This window comes from Dryobates pubescens, chromosome 19, assembly GCF_014839835.1.
Source record: "Dryobates pubescens isolate bDryPub1 chromosome 19, bDryPub1.pri, whole genome shotgun sequence".
Lineage (NCBI taxonomy): Eukaryota > Metazoa > Chordata > Aves > Piciformes > Picidae > Dryobates > Dryobates pubescens.
Genome location: NC_071630.1, coordinates 13,876,465 through 13,897,582, shown reverse-complemented (window position 1 = coordinate 13,897,582; position 21,118 = coordinate 13,876,465). Strand labels below are relative to the sequence as shown.

The 21,118-nt window shown below is 62.9% G+C and overlaps 3 protein-coding genes across 3 annotated transcripts; 1 reads left to right on the top strand and 2 right to left on the bottom strand.

Moving 5' to 3' along the window:
• Positions 1-996: 996 nt before the first annotated feature.
• Positions 997-4,881, bottom strand: DPEP1 (dipeptidase 1). The gene is made up of 10 exons (XM_009904508.2): positions 4,715-4,881; positions 3,865-3,997; positions 3,253-3,385; positions 3,020-3,170; positions 2,831-2,900; positions 2,160-2,336; positions 1,993-2,077; positions 1,829-1,904; positions 1,544-1,679; positions 997-1,167 (listed from the first exon to the last, which is right to left on the bottom strand). Exons 1-10 carry the CDS (start codon positions 4,837-4,839, stop codon positions 997-999), a joined length of 1,257 nt encoding a protein of 418 aa, XP_009902810.2. The 5' UTR covers positions 4,840-4,881.
• A 1,273-nt stretch (positions 4,882-6,154) lies between these two features.
• On the top strand, positions 6,155-8,320 carry SULT2B1 (sulfotransferase family 2B member 1). Its single transcript, XM_054170040.1, has 6 exons — positions 6,155-6,304; positions 7,043-7,251; positions 7,395-7,521; positions 7,603-7,697; positions 7,774-7,954; positions 8,041-8,320. Exons 1-6 carry the CDS (start codon positions 6,166-6,168, stop codon positions 8,154-8,156), a joined length of 867 nt encoding a protein of 288 aa, XP_054026015.1. The 5' UTR covers positions 6,155-6,165; the 3' UTR covers positions 8,157-8,320.
• Positions 8,321-11,436: 3,116 nt separating this feature from the next.
• CPNE7 (copine 7) lies at positions 11,437-19,733 on the bottom strand. Its single transcript, XM_054170032.1, has 16 exons — positions 19,590-19,733; positions 18,329-18,800; positions 15,931-16,113; positions 15,784-15,858; positions 15,086-15,160; positions 14,934-15,017; positions 14,762-14,851; positions 14,474-14,572; positions 13,943-14,029; positions 13,776-13,835; positions 13,568-13,701; positions 13,229-13,283; positions 13,041-13,092; positions 12,815-12,948; positions 12,463-12,699; positions 11,437-11,932 (listed from the first exon to the last, which is right to left on the bottom strand). Exons 2-16 carry the CDS (start codon positions 18,551-18,553, stop codon positions 11,792-11,794), a joined length of 1,731 nt encoding a protein of 576 aa, XP_054026007.1. The 5' UTR covers positions 18,554-18,800; positions 19,590-19,733; the 3' UTR covers positions 11,437-11,791.
• Between the last annotated feature and the right edge of the window lie 1,385 nt (positions 19,734-21,118).

The window sequence follows — 21,118 nt, the reverse complement described above, 5'->3', positions numbered from 1 at the left end:
GAGCCCAGGTGATGACTACACTAGTTGGCACCTCCTGACAGCAGCTTCACTGCTGGGGACAGTGGCTGTGGTGGCCATCCAGGTGAGGACCACGATTGTCCCTTTCCCTGTGCCCATCCCTTTCCCTGTGCCCATCTTCTCCCTGTGTCTGTCTCTTCTTTCTGTACCTGCCTCTTTCTTTGTGCCCATCTTCTCCCTACAGCTGGCTCCCCATACTCATTCCTTTCCTTGTGCCATTCCTCTCCCTATGCTTGCCCCTTCCCCATCACTTCCCCGTGCCCATTCCCTTCCCAGTGCCGGGCTGGCAGCCGGGGCTCTGCCTCAGCCAATTCGTGAATGCCACAGGAAGATGGCTCTGCTCCTCCTGCCTGTTTTCCCGGTGCCCGAAGCCGCCTCCGCTCCCGAAGACAGGCTGTTCCCAAACGCGAGAGGAAATTGCTAAGAAGATAATTGAGTAGCCAATTAATTAGCTAATGATTAATGAAGCATCCTGCGGAGGCAGCCCTGCAGCCGCCCTGGCCGTGTGTTACAGCAATGTGTCACTCCCGGTGCAGTGACAGCTTCATCAGTACCCTGCGGTGGCCATACACCTCTGCCCCGGCGGGGCAGGGCCATGCGGCTGGGGTGGTGGGCAGGGTGCTGGTGATGTGCCAGGGTGGACAGGGAGGTGCCAGGGTGATGGGTGACACGCTGGGGTCGCTCACCACCAACTCCAGCCCAGGAGCAGGGTACTGGGGCTGGGGACCGCCACACAATCCTGGTACGGATGCAGAGTGCCAGCATGGCCAGTGACACGCCGGAGTGGCCAGTGACCTGCCGGGGGGCGCTCATCACTTCCAGCCAGGAGCAGGGCGACAAGGCTGGGGATCCCTGCAAGGGCCCAGCGTGGCTGCAGGGTGCCAGCAGTGCTCAAAGCTTTATTGGGTCCAGAGGGAAGCTGGGTTGGGCCTGGCACCAGCATCTTACCGGTGCTGTGGCGGGCATCGGGAGCCGGCGCTAGGAAAGCAGTGCGTGGAGCAGGGCCAGCAGCAGCGGCAGGGCTGCCGGTGCGAGCCGCGCTGTGCCGGCGCTCTCGGCGTACCCATAGCTAGTCCTGCATGTCCCCTCCAGCTCCTCGAAGGCGATGGGCGTCTCGTGGGCAGCTGTGCCCTGCAGATCCCTCTTCACCTGCCGTGGGGACAGGGTGGGTTCCTCTGTCACCTTGCACATCCCCGTGCCACCCTGTGTCATCCTAAGCCCTGCACGTTCCCATGCCCCACTTAATCTCTGTGCCATGTGTGTCACTGTGCCACCCTATGTCCCCATTCATCCCCAGGTGCTACACGTTCTGATGTCCTGCTTACCTCTACTGTCCCTGCGTCCTTGTGCCCAGTACTTCTCTGTGCCCAGTGCTCCCCGTGCCTGGTGCTCCCCTTATCTCCCCATGACCAGTGTGCCCTGTGCCTGCTGCATCCCGTGCCCGGTGCTCCCCACGCACTGCATGTCCCCATGCCCTGTACTTCCCATGCCTGGTGTTTCCCAGGGCACCCCCTGCCCCACTCACCTCCTCCACCTTCTTGAAGACACGGAGCAGGTTTTCAGCCAGGGCCCCTTTCACCTCTGTCTCTGTCCAGCCCCTTGCAAGCAGCTCAGCCACCAGTGCAGGGTACTTGGAGACATCCTCCAGGCCGGTGGGAAGCCTGTGCCACCCCACAGCTGACAGCTGTGCTGGTGGCACCCATCTCCCACATCCCAACCACTCATGCAGGGCACGGAGGCCGGGAACATGCTGCCCTGTCCCACCAGCCCAGCCCAGCCCAGCCCAGCCCACTTCTGTCACCCCCTTTACCCTGTGACACCGTCATAGTCACCGCCGAAGCCAACAGCCTGGGCACCAGCCAGCTTCTTCACGTAGTCCATGTGGTCTGTGGGCATAAAGAGGCTGGGATGAGCAGGCTGAGCAGGGTGAGGCGGGGGAATCGCCGCTACCCCCCACCTGGGCACCCACCTCACCTGCAACATCAGACAGCTTGGCCGTGTCACTGCACGTCACATAGGCGTTGTAGAAGTTGATCATCACCAGGCTGCCCGTGGAGGCCTGGGGGAGAGGTGGCACTGAGCCCTGTGGTCACCGCACCACCAACCCCCCGTCCGTGTCTAGGCTACGCCCGGGCACCGACCACCAGGCTCAGCACGTCGTCGGGCACGTTGCGGCGGTGCGGGCAGATGCCGTAGGCGGAGGAGTGGCTGAAGATGACAGGGGCCTTGGAGATGTTCAGCACCACCTTCATGGTGTCCACGGAGACGTGAGCCAGGTCCACGATCATGCCCAGGCGGTTCATCTCCTCCACCACTGCCTGCAGGTCAGGGGTGGGGTAGACATGGTGCACTCAGGGCTCCCAATGCTTAGCTGCTTAACCCACTAGGGGCTGGTGGGTTGCAGGACCATGTCACAGAGTCATTTGGGTTGGAAAAGACCTTTAAGGTCATCAGTTCCAACGGTTAACCCAACACTGCCAGGTCCCTCAGCATTATATCTCCACAGCTTTGAAAGCCCTCCAAGGATGAAGACTTCACCACTGCCTTGGTCAGCCTGGGCCAAGCCTTGAAAACCCTCAAGAGCAAGAAATTGTTCCTCAAGTCCAACCTAAACCTCCCCTGGGGCAACATGAGGCCATTTCCCCTTGTCCTATCCACTTGTTCCTTGGGAGAAGAGCAAACGCCCACCTGGTTCCAACCTGCTTTCAGGGAGTGGTAGGGAGCCAGAAGGTCTCCCCTCAGCCTCCTTCTCTCCAGGCTGAAGCCCAGTTCACTCAGCTGCTCCTCACAGGACCTGTTTTTCCCTACTCACCTTCCCAAAGTCTGACAGGCCATGGTGCACAGGTGACTCATCATCAGTGTCCACCAACCAGTTGTCAGCCCTGCAGAGAGGAGAGGCCATGAAGGTGGACCCCCCCAAGGCCACATGCCCCCTGCTGGGTGGCATGATCCATCCCACTATACCAGCCCTGTCCCACACATCCCCACCAGGGGCTGCTACCAAGGGGTGTTGCAGCTGTGGGTGAGGGTCATGTAGCGGGCACCCAGGTGGTAGAAGGTCCTCAGGACACCCAGGCTGCTGTCGATGGAGTGGCCACCCTCCAGCCCGATGAGGCTGGCCACCTTCTTTTCCTGGAAGGCCTTCTCGATGCCTGCGGGAGGACAGAGGGGGTGGCATCAACCAGGGTGGGCAGCGGGGCACCCGGGGTTGTCCTGGGCCCGCGCCTGTCTCACCAGCGCTGTCGACGACGCAGGAGAAGGTGTCTGGGTAGAGCTGGCACATGCGGTGCACCACATCGATCTGCTCCAGCGTGCGCCTCACCGCGTCCTTGTTCTGCGTCCCGCAGGGCACGTACACCGACCAGAACTGCCCCGAGGCACGAGCTCAGCACCAGCACACCCACCCCTGCCTGCCAACACCCCTCCAGAGCACCCACCCGCTCTGGTGCCCTCCTTTATGCCCCTCGGCAACCCCGATGCCCCCTGCTCCTCCTCATGGTCTCCTTTGTGCCCCCCCTCAAGTACCTGCCCGCTCCAGTGCCTTCTCTGGTGCCCTTCCCGATACCCTCTTCCCAGCCTAGTGCTCTCCGTGGTGTCCCTTGTCCATCCTGGTACCCTCCCCAGAGCCTCCTCCCACTCCACTGCCCTGCCCCGTGCCCTCTTCCCATGCTTGTGTCTTCTTTGGTGCCCTCCTTGTTTCTGCTGCCCACCCTGGTGACCCCTGCCCATCCTGGTGTCCTCTCTGGAGCCTTCCCTTGTTCCTTCTGCCCACTTCAGTGCCCTGTGCCCATCCCAGTGCCCTCCATGTTGCCCTCCCTGGTTCCCCTGCCTGTGTTGCCTTCCCACCTGGCCACCCACATGTCCCTTGCGCAGTTTGGGGATGTTGGTGTGGGTGTCGTTCAGCAGCGTGAGGTTGGCCTCGGGCAGCTTCAGCTGGTTGTTGAACTTGCCGAGGAGCTGCCAGGGCAGGTCGTTGTGCCTGAGCAGGGCAGAGAGTAAGAGCGCGTGGCTGTCTCCCTGTCCATCCGTCTGCCCACCCATCTGTCCCCTCTGCCAAGAACCACCCAGGTGACTCCACCCAGGAGCTGGGGACAGGTCCTCCCCCACCCCAAGACAACATCACATGAGACCCCCTTCACCAGGGGTGGGGAGCTGGCTGGAGGTTGAGGACCTTTCTGCACTCCCAGCCTGGGGAAGCTCCCCTCCGTCACCTCTGGGGAGGCATAGCTGCTGTGGGGACCGTCACTGCCACGGGGCCATCGTGTCACCACACACAGCGGTATCACTGGGGAAGTGCCGGCAGCTCCTACTTCTCCAGCCCCGTGTCACTGCCCCCACACCCTCCAGCTCCCCCTAACCTGTGTCCACTTCCAGGGGCTGTGCCACACCAAGCTGGCAAGGCACAGATCTGGTATCACCAGGACCTAAGCTCCTGCGGGTCCCTGCATGAGCCTGGTGACATCCCTCAGGACAGGACCCCGTGGGATACCTTGCCCTCAGGCAGGACTTCCCCTGGGGCAGCCTAGTCCTGGTTTCCCGGCACCCTGCCTGCTCCCGCGGTGCCCGTCAGGGGGATCCCCTGGCAGGGCCATCCCCGCTGGGATTTTCTGTCCAGGGTTTTCCTCGTGTTGCCGAGAGCCGTGGCCGTGCCAGGGCGGACACACAGGCGCCCTGGGGCCGTGCCAGCTTTGCTCACCCGTCGATGACCGGCGTGCTGCTCATGATGCGCTCAGCCTCCTCCAGGTGCTGCTGTCCGGTGCAGGGCAGGAGCAGACACGGTGCCAACGCCAATGCCAGCACCAACACGCTCCTGCCTGGCATCTTCACCCTCTCGGTGCTGCTGGGGGATGGGACAGGGTGACCTGCCACCATCACCACAAGCCTGCCGAGCACAGCACTGGGAAGGCTGTCCCGGTCCACCAGCTGCTCCCTCCTGCCGTCAATAAATAACCAGCAAACACACCTTTTAACCCCACCCTGGGCGCCCTGTGCCCTCTCCCTGGCAATGCCTGGGCATGAGGGGCACCACGGTGGCACAACAGTGTCCCCGAGCCTGGCCCCAGTGGCAGGAGCAGTGCCGGGGCCTCTCTACACAGCTGCCGTGCCGCTCCCGGGCCCCTAATGCAGCCCAGATTTGTGTGCTGGGAACAATGCCGCTCCCATCCCCGCCTCGGACTCCCCAGAAACGGCACCCACCAGCGTGCCCAGCCCAGCGCTGGCACCCGCCGGCATCCCCAGCCCGGCGCTGCCACCCGGCAGCACCCCCGGCTGGGTGCTGGCACCTCTGGCACCCCCATGGCCAAGAGGGCAGGGTCTGGCATCCCTGTCCTTTGCTCACCCCGTTGCTGGGACGTTCGGGCAGCTGCTGCCGGTGACGGCTCTGAAATATGTTTTCCGGCTTGCGTGCTGGCGCCAGGGCTGGGATGGGCTCTGGCCACCCCAGAGCCACCCCCCAGAGCCACCCCCAACACGGCGTCAGGCACTGGAGGGGGGCCGAGTACCATCGTACCCCAAGGCTCTGTGGAAAGGCCACCGTGGTGGGTGGCAGCCAGGGCGGCACGCTCTTGGCATGAGGCTGCCGATGGTCCCCCACATGTGCTGGGCACTCCCAGTGCCATGAGTCTGCTGCATGTTGTGTGTGGGGAAACTGAGGCATGCATCGGTCCTCAGCCTGGTGCCCAGCATGGGGACACCCTGGCTGGCTCCTGTGCCCGGTCTGGCGGTGGCCACAGTGTGATGTGGTTGCTGGGAGTGGCATGGAGCCATGTGGAGATGGCTGGGCTTGGGAATGTGAATCCTTTCCTCCAGCATGGCTTTGACCCAGGGCACAGCGTGGGGCTGGCACCCATGGCGTCACCAAGGCGACCTGGCATCTGCCCCATCACCATGCCCTGTCCCCTCCTTGGCTCTCCTGGCTGCACTGGGCATGCTGGTCCCCATCCTGGTGGTGTCCCCATCCCGTGTCCATCCCGCAGCCTTGCCGGCCCCACCAGCAGCGTTCTCCCGGCGTTGGCCCCAGCATGGCCGGATCCCGGCAGGAATGTGCTGGGGGGGCCCAGCCTCCTGCCCGCCCGCCAGCCACGACTTCCTCTTTTGCAGCTATTTAAGGTCGGTCTCAGCGCGGCCCCCCCCAGCAGCGACCCGGCCATGGAGCGGATGGAGGTGACTGAGACCTTTGCTGGTATCTCCCTGCCTGGCCACCTCCACACCCAGGAGTCCCTCAGCTATGCCACAACCTTTGCCTTCCGCCCCACCGACGTGGTCATCGCCACTTACCCTAAATCAGGTGAGGGCCGGCAGGGCTGGGGGCCAGGAGGGGCTGGCAGGGACTGGGGCAGAGGCGGGGGGGGTGGGGGAGGAGGAGCAGGGTTGGGGATCCCCAGACTGGTGATGCAGGAGGGACAGGGAGGCTCTGCCACACAGCTCTCAGTTTGCTGGAGGGACTGGAAGCTGCCTGCGTGGCTGGAAGGCATCTGGGCTGGGTGCCAGCCCCTCCTTTGGTAGGGCCACCCTGGCCACCACACTCCTTGCCACTGGTCCCTCAGCGCAGCGCAGGCGACCCCTGGTCATCAACTGCCACTGCCCAGAATTCTGCCCTGCCCTACCCACTCTGGTCCCCACCCTGAGACTGGTGTGGCTGGTGGGGGCTCTGGGGCAGGGGTCCCACATGGAACTGCCAGCCCAGCTGCTGTCTGAAGGCTTTCAATGCCATGCTGTGCCAACCTGTGCCATGCAGTGTCATGCCATGCTGCACTGTGTCGTGTCATGCTATGCCACACCACTCCGCGCCATGCCGTGGAGTGCCCCAGTGACCTGTGCTTTGCCATGTTTTACTATGCTGTGCAGCACCATGCCAGGCTGTGCCCTGATGTGCCATCCTGTGCCATGTCATGCTGTGCTGCATAGTACCATACCATGCCATGCTCTACCCTAACGTGCCAGTCTAGGCCACGCTATGTCATGCTGTGCTGTGCCCCACAGTGCCCACGTGAGGCTGGCACTGTCCTGACTCCCTCCTCCCCAGGCACCACCTGGATGCAGGAGATCCTGACGCTGCTCTTCAGCCATGGGGATGTTGTGCCTGCCAAGACCATCCCCAACTGGGAGCGGGCACCCTGGCTGGAGCAGATCTACTTCAGGTCTGCGCTGCGGGACTCGGCCACCCCCCGCCTGCTCACCACCCACCTGCCTGCCCGTGTCCTGGCACCCTCCCTGCAGCACAGCAAGGCCAAGGTCAGGGGCACCGGCACAATCCGTGGGGAGCCCCATAGGTGGCTTCCTGTGCCCACAGGGCTTTCCACAGCCGGGGTGGATGCCAGGGGCTTTTGAAGTGGGATGTCCCCGGCCACGGTGCTGATGCTGTCCTCCCCCACAAGGTGATCTACGTGGCCAGGAACCCCAAGGACGTTGCTGTCTCATTCTACCACTTCCACCACCTGGCCAAGTTCCTGCCTGACCCTGGCTCCTTTGACACTTTCCTCACACGGTTCCTCGAGGGCACAGGTAAGGGCTGGGGGTGCGGTCCCTGAGGTCTCAGAACTCAGCTGTGGTCCCAGGACTCATCACCTATTGGCTCCCCTCAAGTGCACTACGGCTCCTGGTTTGACCACGTCAAGGGCTGGCTGGGCCAGCGGCACCTCCTGGACATCTTCTACATCACCTACGAGGAGATGCACCAGGTGAGCCCCACCACGTCCCTATCCCTGCCACCATTCCTGTTGGCTGCCCGGCACTGACCGTCCCCCTGTGGCACAGGACCTGCGTGGCACGGCGCAGCGGCTCAGCACCTTCCTGGGCTGCCCGTTGGCACCGGAGACATTGGCAGCCCTGGAGCATCACTGCAGCTTTGCCACCATGAAGGACAACGCCATGGTCAACTACACCCTCATCCCCCCGGAGATCATGGACCACAGCCAGGGACGTTTCATGAGGAAAGGTGAGGAGGGAGGCGATGGGGATGGGACACGGGGAGGGGCTCGGCTCTGGCTGCAGCTGCTCTGTGCCCTCCCTCCCGTCCCGCAGGTGTGGTGGGCGACTGGCGCGACCACTTCTCCCCCCAGCAGAACGCCCTCTTCAACCAGCGCTACCAGGAGGAGATGGGCGACTTGGAGCTGCCCACTCGCTGGCCCATGGCCTGAGCGGCCACAGCAAGGCTCCGGGGGGCCAGCACTGCCTGCCCCTGCCGTGCACAACGTAGCTTCCCCTCTCCTCTGACCCACATTGCGGGGGGACACACAACACCCCCGTAACTTATCCATCAGCCCAGGGGTGCGGCGGGGTTGGAGAGGGGACACCGGCTGCGCGACGCCTCCCCGGGGCCATGGGACCCTGCGGCCCTTTCGTTCCCCGGGGTGGGGACTCGTGGCCGGGACTTCCCCTTTCCGCCAAGCCAGCGCCGAAGGAATAAATATTTATCGCGGCTGCCGCCCCAGCAGCTCCCGCGGTCCGGGGTGGGTACCGGTGGCGCAAGAGCTCGCTGTTATCGGAATGGCATCAGGGTGGGGACCTGTCCCCAAGTACCTTATAGGCGATGGAGGGGCAGTGACCGAGGGGACGGTGCAGGGGACGTGGAGGGGTGCCAGGACTCGTGGTGGGTGACAAGGTGCAGACGAAAGGTGATGGAGTTTGCCCGTGGCAGCAAGGTGGTTCCTTCAGAGGCACGCATGGCCTCCCAGAGAGCCCCCCCGCCCCGATTCGGGGTCCCCACATCCTGCCTCAGTGCATCTTCCCCAGCTCCCTTCACATGCCCTCTGCACCCCCCCCCCCATCTCTGCACTGCCTCATGATATCCCCTGCACCCCCGAATGTGTGCTGTGCCCCCACGATACCCCTCCTGATGCCCTCTGCACTACAGTGCCCCTTGGCTTGCCTCACTGTGACCCCCCAGTGCCCCCTGCCCTGGCCCCTGGCACCCACTTTCAATGTCCCCTACGCCCTGATGCCCCCCACTCCACCCTGCTGCACCTCATCCTGATGCTTCCTGCATCCCAGTGTCCCCTCATCCCTTCCCAGTCCCCCCCCCCGATGCCCTCTGCACCCTGATGCTCCCACCTCACCATAGTACAGTGCCCCATACACCCCAGTGCCCCCCACCCTGCCCCAATGCCTTGATGCCTTGGTGGGGGTCACAGGGCCCTGACCAGTCTGTCTGGATGCCCTCCCATGCCCATCTACCCTCCTGGGGTGTTGTGCCCACTCCCTCAGAACCCTGGGGTACCCACCCCAGCCTCTGTTCTGCCACCCTCCAAGGAATCCCATCATGGGGTTTGGGAAGTGCAGATGCTGTCAATATTTAACCCCTGGCTTAATTAACTGGCACCTACCAGCTTGGCACAGTGCCTTGGGCGGGGGGGGGAGGACTTGGCCCTGGTAAAAGCAAAATCCCTCACCAGGGCTGGGGGCAGGTGGCGAGACCCTCCCTAGGGATGCTGGAAATGTGGCATGGGGGTATAGTGCCCTGCCAGCCCTATAGACCCTGCTAAGCTTACCACCCCTGACAATCCTGCCAGCCCTACACTCTCTGCCAGCCCTACACTCTCTGCCAGCCCTACCCTCTCTGCCAATCCTCTTTGTCACAGTCCTGCTGCCATCCCTGCCCTGCTAACCTTACCAGCTCTGCCAACATTCCTGTGTCTACCAAGCCTGCCAACTCTGCCAACCCTCCCTGCCCTGCCAACCCTGCCACTTCTGCCAGCTGTACCAACCTTACCAGCCATGCCAACCCTGCCAGCCCTCCCTGCTCTGCCAATCCTGCCAGCTCTGCCAACTGTACCAACCTTACCAGCCCTGCCAGCCATGCCAAGCCTCCCTGCCCTACCAACCCTCCTTGTCCTGCCAGCTCACTGGCAGCACTAACCCAGCCTCAGGGGGACAGCACCCACCCATAGGGCACCCAACTGGCCCCTCTGCTTGGGGTGCCAGGGCAGAGCCCTGCCCATGGCAGGGGCTGGCAGCCGCCGCGGGCTGGCTGGGCAGGTTTCCATGGCGACGTCCATTGGCATCCTGCTGTGAGCAGATGAATCAGGAGCTATAAATACGCAGCGGATCAGGGCGGGCAGCAGCGCCAGCAGTGGGCACTGCCAAGGGGGCACGGTGCTTCAGCATGGCTGTCCCGGTGTGTGAGCGAGTGGCTGCCCACGCGGGGACGGGCTGGCAGTCCTCTGCCAGCACCCAGGGTAATGGCAGCATCCCCAGCCCTGGGGCCTAGGTTGGTGGCATCCGTGTGGCCCTGTCCCATGGTGGGCTTGGGTCACACCACACCCAGGTGGGTGTCACCTCCCCAGGGGCATCTGCTGGCACCAAAACGGTGACACAGAGCGCATGGCGCAGGGTGAATGAGAAATGGCACACGGCACAGGACAGTTGGCAGCAGGGAGTACACCTGGCATCTGGCACAGCAAGCAGCACATGGCACTTGCTGTGCAGCACGAGGCAGTGGTGTGGCACTGTGCCCAGTGTGTGGTACACAGCACATGGCACAGCATGGCACATGGCACACAGCATGCAGCACACAGCACATGACACATAGCAAAGCATGTGGCACATGGAACATGGCCCCTGGCACATGGCACACAGCAGAGAGTACCTGGCACAGGGGATGGCACATGACATAACTGTGAAGCGTGCAGCAAACAGCACAAGGCACGTGGCATGGCATACATGGCACACAGTGTGTGGCACACAGCACAGGGCACAGCATGCAGCAATATCAGCACATGGCACGTGTGGTACATGGCACACAGCACAGCACCCAGCATGTGGCACACGGCACACAGCGCATGGCATACGGCCCACGGTACATGGCACAAAGCAGCTGGCAGGTGGCATGTAGCACACTGCATGGCACACAGGACATGGCACACAGCAAATGGCACGTATCAGACAGCACATGGCACACAACATGTGGCACATCACACAGTACGTGGCATACAGTACATGGCACACAACACATGGCACAGCACATGGCATGTATCAGATAGTACATGGCACAGGGCACATACTATGCAGCACGTGGCAGAGGCAATGTGCCAGGCAGGAGGAGGGCACAGGCACTGCTGCCCCTCCCACTCTGTGCCCTGGATTTTGGGGCCATGGCACAGCAGGGCAGCTGCTCCAGCACTGCCTGAAAGCCGCAGCTGCTCCTGGCTACCTGCAGCTCCAACGTGCCTGCAACAACCTCAACACACTGGCACTGGAGTGGCTGGTGGCACTGCCCATGCAGCTGGTGGCACTGCCCATGTGGCAGCTGGTGGCACTGCCCATGTGGCAGCTGGGGACCGTATTCCTCTCTCATTTGCTCTTGCCACCGGCGTGGTGGCATAGTGAGTGGCACGAGTGGTGACAAGCTGCCTGGCCCCCTGCCCATGCCCCTCTAGCACCCAGCACCCCACATTGGCACCTAGAGAGCAGCAGCATGGGCACAGGGCTGGTCACTTTATTGGGGGTCCTCTGAATGCCAGGGGGGGTCATCATGCAGCCACCAAACAAGGTCACAGTGACAGAGAAGCTGGGACCAAGGGGACAGTAGGGACAGGCTGTGGGGCACAGACCACCAAGACCACTCTGGGCACCCCTGGGCATGGCTGGGGGGGAGGGTGTCCTTTACTAGGGCACCCAGATGTCCCCATGTCCTCATCTAAGTGCCAGCAGGGGGACACTGGTGGCTTCTGGTGAGGGACACTGGTGGCTCCTGGCAAGGAGGGGTCTCTGGTGGGCCTGGGACCCACTGGGGACACCTGTCTGTGCCCACGTCACACCAAGGGGAGTGGGGGCATCACTGGGGTGAGCCGAGATTGGCATCAGGGGCATCGTGGGTCTGGGGACAGCGCGGGGGGAAGGCCTTGTAGCTGTAGTACTCCACCACCTGCTTGGGCACCTCTGCCAGCACACACTTGGCCAGGGCTGTCGGGGACGCCTGCGGGATGGGGACAGTGGGGGACAGTGCAGGGGACAAGTGAGTCAGGAGCACTGTGGCACCGGGGTGAGGTGAGGTTTGGTCATGGTGTGGGGACAGAGGAGAGAGGTGGGGGACAGGAGGGGATGAGGGGGCACAGGAGGGGATGTCACCTGATGCTGGGTCCTGGCATGGGGACAGAAAGGGGCCGGGAGAGGTGGAGAAGGAACAGAAGAGGGTGAGAGGGGTCAGGAGGAGAAAAAGGGAGATGGAAAGGGTCAAGAGAGGTCCAGGAGGAGATGAGAGGAGCAGGAGGTGACAGGAAGCAACAGAAGGGATCAGAAGGGGACAAGAATGGGACCGAAGGGAGACGTAAGGGGATGGGGGATCAAGAGGGGACAGGAGAGGATGGGATGGGTCGAGGGGAAGGGATGAAAGGGGCCAGGGGAGGACGAGAAGGGCCCAGAGGAAAGGGGAGGGACCAGGAAGGATCAGGAGGTGACAGAAGGGCCCGGGGAGTGCCGGGATGTCCCCCCCAGCGCCCCACTCACGTTCTTGAACTCGCGGAAGGGCACGAACTGGACGATGTCGCGGAGCACGGGCTCGCCCTTGGGGGAGCGCAGGACGCCGTCGTCCCCGTCCAGGATCTGCATGTCGGTGAAGTCGGCGTTGCCCACCCCGACGATGATGATGGACATGGGCAGGTAGGAGGCGCGGACGATGGCCTCCCGCGTGTCCGCCATGTCCGTCACCACCCCGTCCGTCAGGATCAGCAGGATGAAGTATTGCTGGGGGCACACAGGCGCAGGGCTGCTTCGGTGGCGCCGTCCCAAGCCTGGGTTGCAGCCTGGCACGAGTGGCACGAGCGTGCCGGGGCTCGGCCTGGAGCCCGCCGGTACCCACCGAAGCCTCCTTGGTCCTCTCCTCGTCGGCTGCCACCCGAGCCACCTTGGAGATGATGGGGGCCACGTTGGTGGGGCCGTAGAGCTGGATTTTGGGCAGGCAGCTCTGGTAGGACTCCACCACACCCTGGATTCCTGGTGGGGGTAATGCCAGCGGTAAGGGGGCGACACCAAGCTCTGGCACGGGGTGGGGGACGTGGAACTGGCCTCACCAGAGCCGGCCTCACCTTCACACTCATCGTTGTCAGGGTTGAAGTTGATGGCAAAATCGTGGGAGACCTGGAGGGGGAGAAGGGAGAGGGCATCCACTGCCTGCCCACCCACGCACCCACCAGTTTCTAGCACCTGCTGAGCTCCACAGGAGTTATGGATGAGGTTGTCCAGAGGCATGAGGACATCCCTGGTCACCCCTTACCTCATACTTGGGGGGGATCCTGGCACCAAAGCCCAGTGCTGAGAACTTCTTATCACTGCAAAGGAAGAGGTGTGAGGAGCTCCAGTATCAAGGTGGCCACCAACGAAGTGCCCTGGCTTCAGTGTGGCCATCACTGAGGTGTCCTGACCTCAGAGTGGCTGTCACCAGAGTCTTCTGGTCCTAGTTTGGCCATCACCAAAGTATGCTGGCCCCAGGGTGACCATCACCAGGATGTCCTGGGCTCCTAGCCCTGGTATGACCCATCACTGGCATGTGCTGACCTCAAGGTGGCCATCCCTGGGGTCCCCTGGCCCTGTGGGACCCACCAGCACAACCAACCTGTCATAGTCCTGGCAGATCTCACCCACAGCAACCAGAGCCTTGAGGTACTCGTTGGGCTGGTAGGGGTTGATGTAGTGCAGGGAGCAGCTGTTTCGGGGGTCCCCATTGGAGGCCGTGAAGTCGATGGCCACCTGGCAGCAGGGGGGTGGCAGTGGTGAGGGTGCCCTGCAGCAAGCCCCTGGTGCTTGGGGGGGGCACTACTCACTGTGAAATGGATCTGGCAGCCACCCATGATGTAGTCCAGGAAGGAGTAGACCCTGTGGATCTTCCAGATGGATCCACATCAGCAAGTCCTGCCCCACACTGCCCCACAGCAGCCAGGCACGGCATGGCATGGCACAGCCTGGCACAGCTGGGCATGCAGGCGCTCACCTTCAGGTCCAGCAGCACCACGACCCCCGAGTTCTTGTAGTTGCGCTTCTTGAGCTTGTACTTGGGGTTCATGCAGTCCCACTGCACCTGTGGCACCACACTGCTGCCACCCCAGCCCCAGGGCACAGCCCCACTGATGGCACCCCATGGCAGACCCCCAGCCCTACAGCTCCATGACCACACAGCCCCAGAAACTCACAACCCCACAGTCCCAGAAATTCACAACCCCACAGCTCCACAGCTCCATCACCCTCTAGCCCTACAACCTCATAGCCCTGAAGCCCCACAGCCCCCTTATGCTGTAGTCCCACAGCTGCATAACCCCACAGCCCCACGGCTCCATGACCCTGTAGCCCCACAGCCCCAGGGTGCAACCACATTCTCCACAGGCTCCAGCCAGCCTCAGGTAACTGTCCCCAGTTGTCTCCCTTTCCCAGAGAGAGGGGCAGTGAGGGGAAAACAGCCCCACATGAGAGAACAGGGAGGTGTGGCAGCCAGCACAGAGGGGTGTCCCCATGTCCCCACACCCACCTTGTTCTCCCCCATAGCCTTCTGCATCTCCTCGAAGGTGGTGAAGAACTCCCCGATGAAGTCGTGCTTGCCACGCGAGTCGTAGTCCCACACCACGCACTACGATGGGGAAAACACTCAGCCCAGCTGGGCAGCATCAGGCTGGGAGGGGGGCACACCCATGCCCCCCCCAAAGCCCTCTCCCTGGCACCATCTCCAGTGGCTTGAAGTCCCCATAACATCGTCCATTTGGGGCTGTAAGGAAGCTGAGGGACACATGCCCTTGGGTTCCCCATCCCTCTTCCTCACCCTCAGCTTCCTCTTCTCCTCACAGCTGCAGAGCGAGTTGAGGGAGACCTTGAAGGGCTCCCAGATGGGGCTCAGGTTGTTCTTCACTACCTGCACAGTGAGCAAAGGGGCTCAGAGGGGCTGGGCAGCGGGCATGGACCAGCTGAGGGTCGGCCCCTGCCCGGTGCCTCACCTCGGTGCGATACACCAGCTGCTCGCTGCGGTCGTCGTCGATGCGGTAGATCTCCAGGAAGGGATCTGACTTGCTGAAGAGGTCCTGAAGGAGAGAGGATAGACCACCTGCCCTGCCCACCCTGCCCACCCTGCCCGCAGTGCCCAGCTCACCTTGTCATCCAGCTTCTTGGCGCGGAAGGCGAGCTCCACGTAGCCGTTGTTCCCCGAGATCTCCTCCGAGATGACCTGCGAGTCACCAGCGTGGCTTTAGCCCCCTGTCCTCCCGCCCACGTGGGCAGGGTGGTGGCCTGGGAGGTGACAGGGTGCCATGCACCCCACCCTGGCATGGCCATGACCACCCCCAGGGTGGCCAGCAGACATCAGCAAGGACCCTGAGCCTAAAATCCTGGGTGGCAGCTGGATGAAAGCGAGGGAAGTTGAGGGCCACTGGGGACCCCTGCTCAATGCCCCTCACTGCAGTTCGGTGTCAGCCTGTTCACCTAGCTCAGTGCCACCCACATGTCCCAGCTCAGCACCAACCCAGGGTCTTGACTTGATGGCACCTGCTTGTCTCAGCTTGGTGCCACCCCAGGGGTTTTGCTTGGTGCCATCCCAGGGTGCCAGATTTGTGCCAACTGCACCTTGTTGCAGCTTGGTGTCACCCCAAGGTCACCCCAAGCTTGGTGCCATCTGCTTGGTCCTGGCACCAGCTTGCCCCAGCATGATGTCATTCCAAGGTCCCAGCTTTGTTCCACTCATGTGCCTCAGCTTTCTGCCACCCCACAGTCCCAGGTGGCTTGGTGCCACCTGCTTGCCCCAGTTTAGTGCCACCCCGGCGTGCCAGCTCGATGCCACCCCACCCTGCTCACCGTGATGGTGGACTTGCCGGCGAACTTCCCATACTTGAGGAACAGAGGCTTCGTCACCCGCTTCTGTGCCACGATCTGCAAGGCCTGAGGAGTCAGGGGGGAGTCATAGCCAGCTGGTGTCCCAGGGGCGAGGGGACGGGAGCTCACCTGCCCCACGGTGCACTCCATGCCCCCCAGGAAGTCGTCGTCGTGGGTGCCCACGCCGGCGTGCCCGTGGCTGTCGTACACCTCGAAGCGCAGCTTCTGCACCTCCTCGAAGTAGTAATCCACGGTGAAGATCTTGGCGAAGACAGGGTTGAGGTTGCTCTTGATGACCTCGCTGCGGTCCACCTGCACAGAGGGAGCTCAGCTGGGGGGCACTGGGCCCAGGACTCGGCTCAGGGATGGGCGCAGGGCCAACGGAGCTGCCCAGCTGTGCCAGAGCTCACCCAGAGCTGGGTGCAGGGATGCATGAGCCCAGAAGCAAGGGCATGGGGATGGGGGTGCCAGGAAGGACCAGTCCTGAACCAGCAGCTACTTACCTGTACCAGTTCCCAGGTGAAGAGCATTTGAAGGTAGCCCTGGCACTGGCTCAGGCAGGGACCTGTGCCCACAAGGCTTCCAGCCCTGCCAGCTGCTGGGTCCCAGGGGCATCACTCCCTGAGGACCCTGGGGCAAACCCCTGCAGGATGGTCTGAGGTGCACTCTAGCACTGGGCCAGTCTGCTACAGCTTCACTCCAGCAGGAGTGATGGGCTGGTGCACAGGAAGACCCCCTGTGCCCCCACCCTGGGCTGGCCAAGGGTAGGGTTCACTACCCAAGGGCCATAATGGTCCTGGCAGGTGGGTGGGTTCTTAGTGTCCCCTTGGCTGTGCTGGCAGTGGGCACTGAGCAGCTTCCAGGAGCCACCCCCACCCCCTGTCCCTGCCAGTGTTGACTCAAAAGGATGCATCCTGGCCAGGGCACACTGCCAGCCCTGCCAGGCCCCTGCCCACCACCTGCCTGGTCCAGCAACATCTGCTGAGCCCACACCACTGTGGTTCTGGCAGGGCCACACCGTGCAGCTCTGTGCCTCTTGCATGGGCACTGCCAGCCCCAAAGTCCTGTCATGAGGCTTTAGGTTCTGGTCACCTCCAGTGCCAGCCCCTGCCAGTGTGTCTGGTGCTGCTTTGGCTCTTGGATCCAGAGGACAGCAGTAGATCCAGCTTCAGCCACCACCTCAGCTGGGCTGAGGAACATTGGTTGGCAGGGACAGGGAGGGGACAGCTCAGAGTCCCTTGAAAGGTGGCCCAGGAGGGTCCCTCTCACACCTGACCCTTGCACGGCACAGCAAGGCACGAAACGGCATAGCGTGGCACAAAACACCACAGCATGGCACAAAACATCATGGCATGGCACAAAACATCATGGCATGGCACATCATGGCACACAGGGCGTGGCATGGCACAGTAGGGCACACCTGTCTCAGCGTGGCACAGCCCTGGGAGCCAGAGCCCGCAGCTGGCACACAGCCCCTTGCCAGCCGCCCTGGTGCCAGCTCTGGTGAGTCGATTACACAGAGAGAGGTTTAGCGCTAAATCTGCTGGCTGAGCAGCGGCGATTAGTGAGCATGGAGCTGAGCTGGGAGGGAGTGATGGCAGGGAGCTGTGCCAGCTCCAGTGCCAGCTCCAGCCCTGGTGCCAGCCTTGGTCCCAGCCCCAAGGCCAAGCACAGTTCATGTGGGCACCAGAACCCCACAGTGCCCACCCTGATCCTACTCTGAGCTACCAGCCCTGAGCAGGGGAAGACCAGACAACAAGCCCTGAACCACCCCAGGGGTGGCCAAGGTGTCCCTTTGCCCTGGTCTGGGGCACTAGAGCCATGCCCCCACATCAAGGGCACTCTGATCCCCAGCCCTGACACAGCCGTGGAGCCCTGGGGAACTTGGTCCCACCAAGGTGTCTGCGCTGTCTCCATGTGTCCCACAGCGTCCTGCCCTGCCCCATGAGCCCTGTGCCCTACACCTTGCACCTTGCTCTTCATCCTGCACCCCCTTTTCACTGTCTCCTGCCCCCTGTTCTGCAGCCTGCACCCCAAACTGTAAGCTCTGCACCTTGTACCCAGCATCACCCATATGCATCCTGCACCTCGCTCTCAACATCTCCTGCTCCCTGCACCCCACTCTGCATCTTGTACCCTGTTCTGCAGTCTCCTCCTCCCTGTGCCCTGTTCTCCACCATCTCCTGCACCCTGCACCCCACTTTTTGTCTGCTGCACTCTGCATCCTGCATCACCTTCCTGCTGTCTCTTGCACCCCAAAATCTCCTGCACGTTGCTCTGCACCCTGCATCCTGCTCTCCACCGTCTCCTCCACCCCACCATCACCACCTTTTGCACTCCATGCAGTGTCTTCTGCCCTGTCTCCTTCCCACGGGCGTTGCATCCACCCTGGAGCTCTCTCTGCTCCTGTCCCCATCCCAGAGACACAAACCCTGCACCCAGCGCCCCCCTCCCCACCCCGCCCCCATGTCCCTGTGCTCCCATCCAGCCCCTGTCCCGCTGTGGTGGGTGCTCCCCAGTCTCCTACCTCCATCCACTGGCCCTGGGACTGCATCAGCAGCAGGACGCAGGGGTCCGACTTGTTGAGGGTGTCGCGGTCCAGGAGGTGCTTACAGCTGACCCGCAGCTCCACCTTGGAGAGGACAGCCAGCGGGGCCTGGGGGGCCGCCTCGGGCACCTCGCCCATGGTGCCTGTGGCACGGTGGGCGGCTGGGCGTGATGGGGGACAGGCGGCCCCGTGGGCGAAGGGCATGTGGGGGGACTGGGGTGCCAAGGGTGGCCGCTGCCTTTGTTGCTGTCAGGGAGCCGGCTAGGTGCCCGTCATGCCCCGGGCACGCCGCCCTTGGTGCCAGGTGTGGGGCCAGAGCCCAGGAGCGTGGGGTTGGTCAAGTCAGTGGTGGAAGTGAGCGCTGGTCCGGTGCTTTGGCGGGTGGAGGGGACACTGGGGACCTCCTCTGAGGTGGGGTGATTGGTTCCAGTCCCAATGGCTCCAGCAGGCCCTGTGAGGAGTCAAAGCACCGTGGGGTGAGCCGGGGCTGGATCAGCCTTCGTAACGCTGCCTGCATGCCCCCAAGTGCTAGCCAGTTCCATGGAGGCTGCTGTGCCTCCATTCGCCCAACCGGGGCTGCCACGGGGCTGTTCCCAGCTCTGGCCCAGCCCCATGCCAGGAGCAGGATGTGTCCCAGAGGGAAGGGACACCCCAGCCGGGCTAGGAGGCTGTGCAGGAGTGGGGAGCTGCGCAGGCAGCCCTGGACCCTGTACCCCAGAGTGCCTTCCCTGGTGCTGGGGAGCAGACGACTCCTGTTCCTGCAGGCACTGGGCAGGGCTCGCTGGTGAGGGCAGTAGGGATGCCAGGTCCGTGTACATGCTATTGGGTGATGCTGGTAGTGCCAGCCACGTCCCGCTGCCCCAGACAGGGCTGGAGGCACCCCGGGGTGATGGCAGGAGCCACCCTCCCCATCAAAGCTGGTGACACCCAGGAGATGCTATGTGACCGGTGGCTCTGTCAGCCCCACCTCGGGGCTTGTCTCTTCAGATGCAGCCCTCAGGTACTGCCCAGCTCAGGCTGGTGAAGGGACAAAGCACCTCCTGCCCCCCAACTTGCCCATGCCCCGATGTGCCCAGCCTGCCCAAAGTTTCCCAATAGTCCCACAGTGCCTGGGCCCGCCCTGGCACATGGTGCCCCAGCTCCAGTGGGCATCATCCCCTTCCCTGTGAACATAGGCACCCCTTGGCATCCCCCAGTGGAAGGGACACCAGCTCCCACCCTTCCCGGCCGCCCTCCTCACCTGGGTGCCAGTGGCTGGCCAAAGACTGGGGTCGTTGTGCCAGCTGATGCCAGTGTGCCAGCCCGAGCTGCCGGTGTGCCAGCCCGAGCTGCCGCCGCTGCCACCTCCACACAACTGACTCAAGCTGCAGTTCGGGAACGGAGCCCTAAGAGGGAGACGACAAGCTCCGTTAACTGCTTCGCTGCCGGTCCCCGAGCAGAGCCCACCCGTGGGCACCGGGGCAGAGAGGGGTGCCCGGCACTGCTGCCTGTGCCTGGCAGGTCCTCCCACTCCAAGACAGCCCTCCACGGCATAACCCTCACTCCCAGCACCCTTTGCCCTCCCCAGCTGCTCCCCATAGGTGCCCGAGGCCCGTCCTGGACCCGACACCCCAGCACAAGGGGATGCCCCAAGCCTGCCCGGTGCCCTCCCCGCATGCCAGAGCACCCAGACCCACACCCCACGCACGCAGAGTCCTGGGGCTGCCCATCCAGGGGCTGCCCCAGCACCCCCCACCCACACACATCACCCTTCCCTGCGGAGCTGTCAGCTCGGCTCTGTGCTTGATGATGTCATTAGCCCATATTTGGAGGGATTAAAATGCAGATTGGGCTAATGAGGGAGGGCACTGCACGGGCCCGGGCACCAGGAGCTAATCCCGGCAGAAATAGGCCACCCACCGTGCCCACTCCTCCCGCAGCCCCATGGCACAATGGGGCAGGAGGCAGGTGAGCCACGGTGGGACACAGGACAAAAGGGCAGGGTGGCTGGGATGGATGAGCTCTGCGCTGGGCAGCCCTTGCCCCTGTGTTTGGGCATCTTCAGGTGCAGGGCTATGCCAGGGCTCCAGCCAGTGCCTGAATGCTCCGTGGTGTCCCAGCCCCAAGCTGCTGTCACCCAGCTGCTGACAGGTACAAACGACTCCATTACCAGGCACGGCCAGGCTGCAGAGCCAGCCCAGAACTGCTGAGCCAGCAGAGGGGCTGGCTGAGCGCTCCCCACCGCGGGATGGAACCCAACACTCCCTGTGCTCCATCACAGCCACCCCGCATCAGATTCCTGTCCTGGAATCCTCAGCCAGGAAGATGGGGCAGAGCCCCCAGACCCTTCTCCCATGGGCTCCTTGCTGTTGTCATGAAAATACTTCCCTGGAGAAATAGTTTTATAAAGTCCAAGTGAACATTAGCCAGGAGCTTTTCCAAGGAACAGGAGGAAACAGCCTCATGTTCCACCAGGGGAGGTTTAGGTTGGACAGGAACAATTTCTTCCCCTTGAGGGCTGTCAGGGCCTGGCTCAGTCCACCCAGGACATGGTGGTTCATGGAAGGGTTTCAAAGCCATAGAGATGTGGTGACAGTTAATAGTTGGACTTGAGTTGAGAGGTCTGTTCCACCCAAAAGATCAGTCCACAGGCTGAAGCTGCAGCAGCCCAGCTGCAGTCCAGCAGTGGGACTGCTCTACAGACACCTGCCCCTGTTCCTCCAAACGAGGGTCTCCCACCTATAGGAAGGGTTGCCCAAAACAGAATGACCACCCCAGAAGGAGCACCTA